This window comes from Physella acuta, unplaced genomic scaffold (genome assembly GCF_028476545.2).
Source record: "Physella acuta isolate Inbredline_101_S28 unplaced genomic scaffold, ASM2847654v3 ptg000115l, whole genome shotgun sequence".
Taxonomy (NCBI): Eukaryota; Metazoa; Mollusca; class Gastropoda; family Physidae; genus Physella; species Physella acuta.
In genome coordinates, this window is record NW_026731635.1 from 401,714 (window position 1) to 414,511 (window position 12,798).

The following is a 12,798-nucleotide window of genomic DNA, read 5'->3' on the forward strand; positions in this document are numbered from 1 at the left end:
GACCATATTCTTGGCCATACGCTTGTTGACCATACACACATGTTGACCACACGCTTGACCATTTCCTTGACCCCACACATGTTGACTACACACGTCAACATATATTTAACGGAGTATCCAAGCAAATGGAGCACTGTAATCACGTGCTGTGCTGACGACTGAAGGTACGGCTAATCCAGCCAGCGTAAAGCACTTAGTCTGGTAGTAAACCACTCAACACGTACTCTCTAGCGTGTTCTCCTGCTTCTGCTTCAACTCGCTGCCCTCGGTACTCTCTCGAGTCTTTAGACCGACGAGTCGGAGAAATCTGGAAAGTAGAGAGGACATTTGTATTGGAACTACAACAGCAATCCACAACTCTACTTCTCAATGCTTCGTAGTGTTATTATAAATCTTTAGAATTAAACGTATTAATGAGAAATGAAGGGAAGAGGGAATTTAATCACAAACTCAGACGTCCGGTTAAAAATGAGAGGTAAGAAACAGAGGCGTATCCAGGTTTTCGTTGTAGGGGGAGCGAAAAGAGCAAAAAAAGGCGCCGAATTTTTAACACGTTCTATATACGCGTATATATATATATATAATTACTAGCTGTATGTCATTCCTGCGCTATGATGTAAAATAAATTGAAGTAGCACTCTGAAGAAATAAGAAAAAACACACAATGTAGACCGACAAAACAAAAATTGTATCAATCTAAACAAAAAAAAAAAAAAAACAAAAAAAAATATACACACACACTACAACCAAAAACAATGAACGCAACACAATCTGTTTTGTAATCTATAATAATAGTTTCGCTGTCTCTCTATCTATCTATCTATCTATCTATCTATCTATCTATCTATCTATCTATCTATCTATCTATCTATCTATCTATCTATCTATCTATCTATCTATCTATCTATCTATCTATCTATCTATCTATCTATCTATCTATCTATCTATCTATCTATCTATCTATCTATCTATCTATCTATCTATCTATCTATCTATCTATCTATCTATCTATCTATCTGTCTGACAAGAACGCTCTAGAGAAAAGACAAGCAATTTAAAAACATGCATAGTAATTCGAAAAACGAAGTATGACGTCGACACATTTAGCATAGAGTTGAAAATAATCTCACAGTAATATAATGACGTCATTGATTCTGGCGTAAACATTGAATAAAGAGGAAATGTTGTCTAATCTAAGTGGTTTGCGTGAAGAGTTTCTTGCATACAATTCTTCGGGTAGGGGCGAAGCCCCATCCCCCGCGTAAGAACGTCTGAGCCCCCCCCCCCCCCCCCCCCCCTCCCCAACTCAAAAGAAATTTCTTCATCGATACTCTATAATAAAATTACCGCCTAATTAATGTGTCTAATCTCAAAAGTGGTTTTCTTGCAATTTCTTTAATGCAATTCTTCGGGTAGTGGCTAAGCGCGACACCAGTGTTTCTTTCAGACTTTTTCCTCCCCGGAAAGGGGTGGGGGTAATTGAAATTTTCGGGGGCGGGGGTAGAATTTTCGGGGAGGGGGGCGGACACTGGAAAAAGTATATAATTATATTTCGTTGAATGGGACGGTAGACATGTTTTTTTTTTTGGGAGTGGGGGGGGTGGGGGGTGGGGGGGGGGGTGGGGGGTGGGGGGGGGGTGGGGTGGTTTCTTCATCGATACTCTATAATAAAATTACCGCCTAATTAATGTGTCTAATCTAAAAAGTGGTTTTCTCGCAATTTCTTTAATGCAATTCTTCGCGTAGTGGCTAAGCGCGACACCAGTGTTTCTCTCAGACTTTTTCCTCCCCGGAGAGGGGTGGGGTACTTGAAATTTTCGGGGGCGGGGGTAGAATTTTCGGGGAGGGGGCGGACACTGGAAAAAGTATATAATTATATTTCGCTGAATGGGACGGTAGACATGTTTTTTTGGGGGCTGGGGGTGGGGGTGGGTTGGGGGGGTGAGGGTGGGGGTGGTGTGTGGGGGGGGGGGGGGTGGGTTGGTTTTAGTTTAGAGAAAAGAGACAGCACTATCAACCTAGCGCCCGGTGTATCCTTCCTCAACGGGCCATTTTTCTCGTTCTTGTAAAAATAATCGCAATTGTCCGTATGGAAATTGCGCTAAAAATTCTTACATATTTCCTTGGAAATTATTTAAGACAAGTGAAATAGGGGAAATAATAACTCTCTTAATATAAATATGTATATATCTACACATTTAATTATACATGTCAAAACAAATAAACAATTGCTTAAGAATAAAATGAAATTGTTTAACACTATTCGTGTTTACAAAATGTTTTTGTCTATAATCAGAATTAAATATATCGTCATCATAAATGCTAAAGTATTACAGCATAATGAAAGTTTTTGAAATCAGAGTTGGTATAAAAGCTCGCTTTTCGACATAATAGAAAAACATTCGGATTATCAGCCTACATTAACTAAATATCGTTTTTTTAGTTCAGATCATATATTTTTTTAATTAACTACTGCTTCTTTGTGTTCTTTAAAGATCAGTTTTACTTTCTCGTATATACGAAGTATAGAGAAAGTCTTGTAATCGTGCAAAAAAAATCGAGATTTTTACAAATCTCGACGTTTACATCTAACTGATACGGAAAAACATAATTTTGCAATCTTGTCTGTATGTCTGTGTGTCTGTCTGTGTGTAAACACGCTAACTTGTCCGGTCACTTTAGGTCAATTATCCAACCCAGTGTATACCTAGGTGTGACATTAATGTCGCTCTACATAATTGTGGTGGTGAGGTGTGTGTGTGGGGGGGGGGGGGGGGAGAGATAACCAACTCAGAGTGAACATAGCGTCAGTTTTTAGATGACTGTTCTAAGCATACATATATATATATATATATATATATATATATATATATATATATATATATATATATATATATATTACACATGTATACTGATTCAGAAATAGATTTCAATATTTGTTTACAGAAGGGTCCATGGGGGAGGGGGGTTGTAACTGTTTCATATAATTTGTAATCGTAATCATTATCGCCCAAACTGTCATATACTACTACTTCATCGTGATGACGTTGTTGACCGTGTCAAAATTTTCCCACCGCTACGCAGTTTGCCCATAAGTAATTCTAAATAGAGGTGCCACATCAGTTGTATTTGTTTCTGTATTGTAATTTTTTTTAAATTAATCACACGATTCAAACTTTATATATAAAGTAATTATGTGTGAAGTTTTATGTATAATATTTTCTAATGCAATTATTCGTAAGCAAATACATTATACAGTTGCCTTAAACTTAACACCCCTCTTGCCGAGTGGTACTACCCGTAAAGGTTTTTTAAACATTGCAATGCATAGTAATGGCTTTTTTTAGGATGGCAAACTGAAGCAGCTGTTAATACGTGTTGTAAACGTGGACACTACTAGACTAGTACAATAATGCTTAATTGCTGCATGAAAAGAAATCTTGTGATTTACATAGATGTGCCGACCAAAAATATTTTGTTAACAAAATTCAAACTTTGAGTTTAAAAAGTTTCCAAAAAAGGCGCCATTTTGCTGAAAATGGCCAGAGGGGGAGCAGCCGCTCCCCCTGCTCCCCCCCCCCCTGCGTACGCTACTGGTAAGAAAATAATTGTTTTGGCTAGTCTCGATTTATGTAAGATCTGGCTCTATAGCACTAGAAATGAGAAGAAAATCTTTTACACGCGAATAAAGACTTCATTTCTTTTTTTTTTTTAACCATTAAAGCCAGAACAACAATTTTTACCCAGCTTAGCAGAACAATTTTCTGAAAACCAGGTTAAAACTTGGAGGTTTGCGTTGAATTTGGCCTATTTCTTTTGTGTGGGAGAACTTTTGTGTACTGAATGATGGGTAACAAGCTTTTAACTCGTGTAGTTAAAAACTTCCATTGTGCACGGAAAATTGGTTTCCATTTAATTTATTCAAAGATTTACAAAACAATCGTTTTTAATTAAAGGACTTTCAAAACATTCAGTTCCATTCATACTATTACAAAGCAGTCGATTTTTAGAAGTTCTTATTTAGGAACTGACGTTCAACAATCAAGCTCCTTGAATACTTTATGTAGACCTACTCAGCACAACCCCTAGTCTTCCTTATTTCCCCAATTCGAGTCAGGTACGCAAATAGAGCTGAGAAAGTTCTGGCTAGACGCAGCGTTACTATCACGAACATTTTCCTGTATTTTGCCTCGAATCGTCAGAACAGTAGTTAACTCACCAGCCCAGTAGTTCCCTAAACTCACCCATCCAGTAGTTCCCTAGACTCACCCATCCAACAGCTCCCTAAACTCACCCATCCACTAGTTCCCTAAACTCACCCACCCAACAGCTCCCTAAACTCACCCATCCACTAGCTCCCTAAACTCACCCACCCAACAGCTCCCTAAACTCACCCATCCAACAGCTCTTTATAACCGTGCCTAAAGTGGTGGTTCATGAGACCATACAGCAGCCAGTTGATGCTGCTGTTGAGGATGGACGTGCAGGTGCAGGCCACCCACCCATTAGTTCCCTAAACTCACCCACCCAGTAGTACCCTAAACCCATCCATCCAGTAGTTCCATAAACTCACCCATCCAGTAGTTCCCTAAACTCACCCATCCAATAGTTCCCTAAACTCCCATTCAGTAGTTCCCTAAACTCACCCATCCAACAGCTCCCTAAACTCATCCACCCAGTAGTTCCCTAAACTCACCCATCCAGTAGTTCCCTAAACTCACCCACCCAGTAGTTCCCTAAACTCACCCATCCAGTAGTTCCCTAAACTCACCCACCCAGTAGTTCCCTAAACTCTCCCACCCACTAGTTCCCTAAACTCACCCACCCAGTAGTTCCCTAAACTCCCATTCAGTAGTTCCCTAAAATCGCCCACCCAGTAGTTCCCTAAACTCACCCACCCAGTAGTTCCCTAAACTCACCCATCCAATAGTTCCCTAAACTCACCCACCCAGTAGTACCCTAAACCCATCCATCCAGTAGTTCCATAAATTCACCCATCCAGTAGTTCCCTAAACTCACCCATCCAACAGCTCTTTATAACCGTGCCTAAAGTGGTGGTTCATGAGACCATACAGCAGCCAGTTGATGCTGCTGTTGAGGATGGACGTGCAGGTGCAGGCCACCCACCCATTAGTTCCCTAAACTCACCCACCCAGTAGTACCCTAAACCCATCCATCCAGTAGTTCCATAAACTCACCCATCCAGTAGTTCCCTAAACTCACCCATCCAATAGTTCCCTAAACTCCCATTCAGTAGTTCCCTAAACTCACCCATCCAACAGCTCCCTAAACTCATCCACCCAGTAGTTCCCTAAACTCACCCATCCAGTAGTTCCCTAAACTCACCCACCCAGTAGTTCCCTAAACTCACCCATCCAGTAGTTCCCTAAACTCACCCACCCAGTAGTTCCCTAAACTCTCCCACCCACTAGTTCCCTAAACTCACCCACCCAGTAGTTCCCTAAACTCCCATTCAGTAGTTCCCTAAAATCGCCCACCCAGTAGTTCCCTAAACTCACCCACCCAGTAGTTCCCTAAACTCACCCATCCAATAGTTCCCTAAACTCACCCACCCAGTAGTACCCTAAACCCATCCATCCAGTAGTTCCATAAATTCACCCATCCAGTAGTTCCCTAAACTCACCCATCCAACAGCTCCCTAAACTCATCCACCCAGTAGTTCCCTAAACTCACCCATCCAGTAGTTCCCTAAACTCACCCACCCAGTAGTTCCCTAAACTCACCCATCCAGTAGTTCCCTAAACTCACCCACCCAGTAGTTCCCTAAACTCTCCCACCCACTAGTTCCCTAAACTCACCCACCCAGTAGTTCCCTAAACTCCCATTCAGTAGTTCCCTAAAATCGCCCACCCAGTAGTTCCCTAAACTCACCCACCCAGTAGTTCCCTAAACTCACCCATCCAATAGTTCCCTAAACTCACCCACCCAGTAGTACCCTAAACCCATCCATCCAGTAGTTCCATAAACTCACCCATCCAGTAGTTCCCTAAACTCACCCATCCAACAGCTCCCTAAACTCATCCACCCAGTAGTTCCCTAAACTCACCCACCCAGTAGTTCCCTAAACTCACCCATCCAGTAGTTCCCTAAACTCCCATTCAGTAGTTCCCTAAACTCGCCCACCCAGTAGTTCCCTAAACTCACCCACCCAGTAGTTCCCTAAACTCACCCATCCAATAGTTCCCTAAACTCACCCACCCAGTAGTTCCCTAAACTCGCTCACCCATTAGTTCCCTAAACTCACCCACCCAGTTGTACCCTAAACCCATCCAACAGTTCCCTAAACTCACCCACCCAGTAGTTCCCTAAACCCATCCAATAGTTCCCTAAACTCACCCACCCAGTAGTTCCCTAAACTCGCTCACCCATTAGTTCCCTAAACTCACCCACCCAGTAGTTCCCTAAACTCACCCACCCAGTAGTTCCCTAAACTCACCCATCCAATAGTTCCCTAAACTCACCCAAATAGTAGTTCCCTAAACTCGCTCACCCATTAGTTCCCTAAACTCACCCACCCAGTAGTACCCTAAACCCATCCAATAGTTCCCTAAACTCACCCACCCAGTAGTTCCCTAAACTCGCTCACCCATTAGTTCCCTAAACTCACCCACCCAGTATTTCCCTAAATTCACCCACCCAGTAGTTCCCTAAACTCACCCATTCAGTAGTTCCCTAAACTCGCCCACCCAGTAGTTCCCTAAACTCACCCACCCAGTAGTTCCCTAAACTCACCCATCCAATAGTTCTCTAAACTCACCCACCCAGTAGTTCCCTAAACTCGCTCACCCATTAGTTCCCTAAACTCATCCACCCAGTTGTACCCTAAACCCATCCAACAGTTCCCTAAACTCACCCACCCAGTAGTTCCCTAAACCCATCCAATAGTTCCCTAAACACACCCACCCAGTAGTTCCCTAAACTCGCTCACCCATTAGTTCCCTAAACTCACCCACCCAGTAGTTCCCTAAACTCACCCACCCAGTAGTTCCCTAAACTCACCCATCCAATAGTTCCCTAAACTCACCCAAATAGTAGTTCCCTAAACTCGCTCACCCATTAGTTCCCTAAACTCACCCACCCAGTAGTACCCTAAACCCATCCAATAGTTCCCTAAACTCACCCACCCAGTAGTTCCCTAAACTCGCTCACCCATTAGTTCCCTAAACTCACCCACCCAGTATTTCCCTAAATTCACCCACCCAGTAGTTCCCTAAATTCACCCATCCAGTAGTTCCCTAAACTTACCCATCCAGTAGTTCCCTAAACTCACCCATCCCTTAGTTCCCTAAACTCACCCACCCACTAGTTCCCTAAACTCACCTATCCAGTTGTTCTCTAAACTCACCCATCTAGTAAACTCACCCACCCAGTAGTTCCCTAAACTCACTCATCAAGTAGTTCCCTAAACTCACCCATCCAGTAGTTCCTTAAACTCACCCACCCAATAGTTCCCTAAACTCACCCATCCAGTAAACTCACCCACCCACTAGTTCCCTAAACTCACCCACCCATTAGTTCCCTAAACTCACCCATCCAACAGCTCCTTATAACCGTGCCTGAAGTGGTGGTTCATGAGACCGTACAGCAGCCAGTTGATGCTGCTGTTGAGGATGGACGTGCAGGTGCAGGCCAGTAGTTCCCTAAACTCACCCACCCACTAGTTCCCTAAACTCACCCATCCAACAGCTCCCTAAACTCACCCATCCAGTAGTTCCCTAAACTCACCCACCCAGTAGTTCCCTAAACTCACCCATCCAGTAAACTCACCCACCCACTAGTTCCCTAAACTCACCCATCCAACAGCTCCCTAAACTCACCCACCCACTATTCCATAAACTCACCCACCCAGTAGTTCCCTAAACTCACCCACCCAGTAGTTCCCTAAACTCACCCATCCAGTAAACTCACCCACCCACTAGTTCCCTAAACTCACCCATCCAACAGCTCCCTAAACTCACCCACCCACTATTCCATAAACTCACCCACCCAGTAGTTCCCTAAACTCACCCATCCACTAGTTCCCTAAACTCACCCACCCAACAGCTCCCTAAACTCACCCATCCAGTAAACTCACCGATCCAGTAGTTCCCTAAACTCACCCACCCAGTAGTTCCCTAAACTCACCCATCCAGTAAACTCACCCACCCACTAGTTCCCTAAACTCACCCACCCAGTAGTTCCCTAAACTCACCCATTCAGTAAACTTACCCATCCAGTAGTTCCCTAAACTCACCCACCCACTAGTTCCCTAAACTCACCCACCCACTAGTTCCCTAAACTCACCCACCCACTAGTTCCCTAAACTCACCCACCCAGTAGTTCCCTAAACTCACCCATTCAGTAAACTTACCCATCCAGTAGTTCCCTAAACTCACCCACCCACTAGTTCCCTAAACTCACCCACCCACTAGTTCCCTAAACTCACCCACCCACTAGTTCCCTAAACTCACCCATCCAACAGCTCTTTATAACCGTGCCTAAAGTGGTGGTTCATGAGACCATACAGCAGCCAGTTGATGCTGCTGTTGAGGATGGACGTGCAGGTGCAGGCCACCCACCCAGTAGTTCCCTAAACTCACCCATCCATTAGTTCCCTAAACTCACCCACCCACTAGTTCCCTAAACTCACCCATCCAACAGCTCTTTATAACCGTGCCTAAAGTGGTGGTTCATGAGACCATACAGCAGCCAGTTGATGCTGCTGTTGAGGATGGACGTGCAGGTGCAGGCCACCCACCCAGTAGTTCCCTAAACTCACCCATCCATTAGTTCCCTAAACTCACCCATCCATTAGTTCCCTAAACTCACCCATCCAGCAGCTCCTTATAACCGTGCCTAAAGTGGTGGTTCATGAGACCATACAGCAGCCAGTTGATGCTGCTGTTGAGGATGGACGTGCAGGTGCAGGCCAGTAGTTCCCTAAACTCACCCACCCAGTAGTTCCCTAAACTCACCCACCCAGTAGTACCCTAAACCCATCCAGTAGTTCCCTAAACTCACCCATCCAGTAAACTCACCCATCCATTAGTTCCCTAAACTCACCCATCCAGCAGCTCCTTATAACCGTGCCTAAAGTGGTGGTTCATGAGACCATACAACAGCCAGTTGATGCTGCTGTTGAGGATGGACGTGCAGGTGCAGGCCACGTGCGCCGTGGACGGCCAGCTGTTGTCCGTGTCGATGAGCAGGGACATCATGTAGGGCGTCATGAAGACGGCCAGACAGACGAAGACGACGAAGAGAGACTTCATCATGTTGATGTCTGACTTGGATACACGCCGCTCTGGGAGAGGAAATACGGCATGCATGTTGGGATATGGTGAGAAGCAAAAGGATTGGGGGTGGGGGGTGCATGTTGGGATATGGTGAGCAACCAATGGATGGGGGGGGGGGAGCATGTAGGAATATGGTGGGTAGCCAATGGGTGGGGGGGTGTTGGGATATGGTGGGTAGCCAATGGGTGGGGGGATGATGATGTTGGGATATGGTGGCTAGCCAATGGATGGGGAGGGGATGTTGATGTTGGGATATGGTGGGTAGCCAATGGATGGGGGGATGTTGGGATTATGGTGGGTAGCCAATGGATGGGGGGGGGGGTGGATGTTGGGATATGGTGGGTAGCCAATGGATGGGGTTGCATGTTGGGATATGGTGGGTAGCCAATGGATGGGGGGGGGGGTGGATGTTGGGATATGGTGGGTAGCCAATGGATGGGGTTGCATGTTGGGATATGGTGGGTAGCCAATGGATGGGGTTGCATGTTGGGATATGGTGGGTAGCCAATGGATGGGGTTGCATGTTGGGATATGGTGGGTAGCCAATGGATGGGGGGGGGTGGATGTTGGGATATGGTGGGTAGCCAATGGATGGGGGGGGTGGATGTTGGGATATGGTGGGTAGCCAATGGATGGGGTTGCATGTTGGGATATGGTGGGTAGCCAATGGATGGGGGGGTGGATGTTGGGATATGGTGGGTAGCCAATGGATGGGGGGGTGGATGTTGGGATATGGTGGGTAGCCAATGGATGGGGTTGCATGTTGGGATATGGTGGGTAGCCAATGGATGGGGGGGGTGGATGTTGGGATATGGTGGGTAGCCAATGGATGGGGTTGCATGTTGGGATGTGATGGGTAGCTAAAGGATGGGGGGGGGGATGTTGGGATATGGTGGGTAGCCAATGGATGGGGGGTGGATGTTGGGATATGGTGGGTAGCCAATGGATGGGGGGTGGATGTTGGGATATGGTGGGTAGCCAATGGATGGGGGAGTGGATGTTGGGATATGGTGGGTAGCCAATGGATGGGGGGATGTTGATGTTGGGATATGGTGGGTAGCCAATGGATGGGGGGGTGTTGATGTTGGGATATGGTGGGTAGCCAATGGATGGGGGGATGTTGATGTTGGGATATGGTGGGTAGCCAATGGATGGGGGGATGTTGATGTTGGGATATGGTGGGTAAGCAATGGGTGGGGGGATGTTGATGCTGGGATATGGTGGGTAGCCAATGGATGGGGAGTGGATGTTGGGATATGGTGGGTAAGCAATGGGTGGGGGGATGTTGATGTTGGGATATGGTGGGTAGCCAATCAATGGGGGGGGGGGGTGTCGATGTTGGGATATGGTGGGTAGCCAATGGATAGGGGGTGGATGTTGGGATATGGTGGGTAGCCATTCAATGGGGGGGGTGTCGATGTTGGGATATGGTGGGTAGCCAATCAATGGGGGGTGTCGATGTTGGGATATGGTGGGTAGCCAATGGATGGGGAGTGGATGTTGGGATATGGTGGGTAGCCAATGGATGGGGGTTGGATGTTGGGATATGGTGGGTAGCAAAATGATGTGGGAGGGGGGGGGGATAAAAGTGAAAGTCAGGTTGTGGTAAGTATCGGAAAAAGGGTGGGGATAAGGAGTGGGGTTCAAATGTCGCCCTATTGCCCTATTCGTTACTTTATTAGCCCTCTAAGATCAATCTCAGATGATTCTCCAATTATTTACTGGATGTATTCTTCTAAATTCAAACGTGGGTTCAGTTTTAGCAAATTCTATATAGTTACAAGCAACCTGGATGAATTGGTTTTATTTCTATTTGATGGCACTATTTTAATATACATAGTCTCTCTTCTTCTATAGGATTATTATACTTTTATGTTTCTTTTAGATAGGATTGTCACATTTTGGTATTTCTTTTAGATAGGACTGTCCCATTTCGGTTTTTCTACTTGATAGGATTGTCCAATTTTGATTGTATCTAGACCGTTTAGCTTGCATGGGACGTTCTAGTTTCTGTTATTAGCAAAGTTTTTCTTGGAATGTACATTTATCCCAGTCCCCCTTCATAATTAAATATCAACTTGATACAAATATTTGAATATCCTAGATCTATATCTATTAAAAATAAGACAAGTTTTGTTAAATTAAATGGCGGAAGTAAGTCAGAGAGCATTAGATCTACAAGATGAAGTCTCGTTTGATTAAGCTAGAGAGCATTAGATCTACACAATGAAGTCTTATTTTGATAAAGTCAGAGAGCATTAGATCTACACAATGAAGTCTTGTTTTGATTAAGTCAGAGAGCATTAGATCTACAAGATGAAGTCTTGTTTTGATTAAGTCAGAGAGCATTAGATCTACACAATGAAGTCTTGTTTTGATTAAGTCAGAGAGCATTAGATCTACACAATGAAGTCTTGTTTTGATTAAGTCAGAGAGCATTAGATCTACACAATGAAGTCTTGTTTTGATAAAGTCAGAGAGCATTAGATCTACACAATGAAGTCTTATTTTGATAAAGTCAGAGAGCGTTAGATCTACACAATGAAGTCTTGTTTTGATTAAGTCAGAGAGCATTAGATCTACACAATGAAGTCTTATTTTTATTAAGTCAGAGAGCATTAGATCTACACAATGAAGTCTTGTTTTGATTAAGTCAGAGAGCGTTAGATCTACACAATGAAGTCTTATTTTGATTAAGTCAGAGAGCGTTAGATCTACACAATGAAGTCTTATTTTTATTAAGTCAGAGAGCGTTAGATCTACAAGATAAAGTCTCAAGTTTGATGTCGCCTGCTTCAAGGACCTGAAGTAGTGAGTCAGCTGGGAATCGCCTAGGGGATTATCATTGGCTGTACCAGGAACAGGTAGACTTCGGGCTACCGTGTCTAATTTTAGAACTCACTATTGACCAATCGAAACCGTGGAAATAATGTGCCACAAAACTGAAACGACGTGGACAACCCCTGGGCAGGGGTGAGTGGGTGGCGTGTAAAATATAGAAACCGAAAGAAAATGAGGACTATATAAATGTTTATCATTTAGTATGGGGCACATTTTTTTAAAAAACATACTCCACGAAAGTTCGCAGAATTAGTTTTAAGAATTAAAAAATGATGTCCATTTTACGTTCTGCTGTTTTGAAATCTTACACGTGGTTGCTCATCATGATTATGAATTGTTCCTCTCTGCCGGTGATTGAGAACCCTTGCAGGCTGAACTTGAACGTTGAGCAAGACCTGTCTCAATCAGTGGGCGACATGCTGATCTCCCTGACCACTGAGGCCAACTACGGCAGGGCGCTGTGTCAGAACATCACGGACAAGATCGCCCGCATCTACCTGACCAGGGACGAGGTCCAGCTAGTCAAGAACCTGAACCTCCCGTTTCCTCAGTACTCAGCAGACGACTCCAGCCGTGGCGTCGGCGTGCAAGGCTTACAACAAGACTACAGCGACCTCTCTCGGTACATCGTGTACTTTGACGTGGGGGTTAAAACAACTTT

The 12,798-nt window shown here is 44.6% G+C and overlaps 1 protein-coding gene across 1 annotated transcript in view; it reads right to left on the reverse strand.

The window, feature by feature from the left end:
• Window positions 1-213: 213 nt before the first annotated feature.
• Window positions 214-12,798, reverse strand: part of LOC131934669 (melatonin receptor type 1A-like) — a 46,448-nt gene continuing 33,863 nt past the window's right edge. The window contains exons 6-8 of the mRNA XM_059290752.1: window positions 9,064-9,304; window positions 8,830-8,901; window positions 214-307 (exon numbers count right to left, since the gene is read on the reverse strand). Coding sequence (XP_059146735.1) covers window positions 214-307; window positions 8,830-8,901; window positions 9,064-9,304 — 407 coding nt within the window. The remainder of the gene's footprint in view (window positions 308-8,829; window positions 8,902-9,063; window positions 9,305-12,798) is intronic.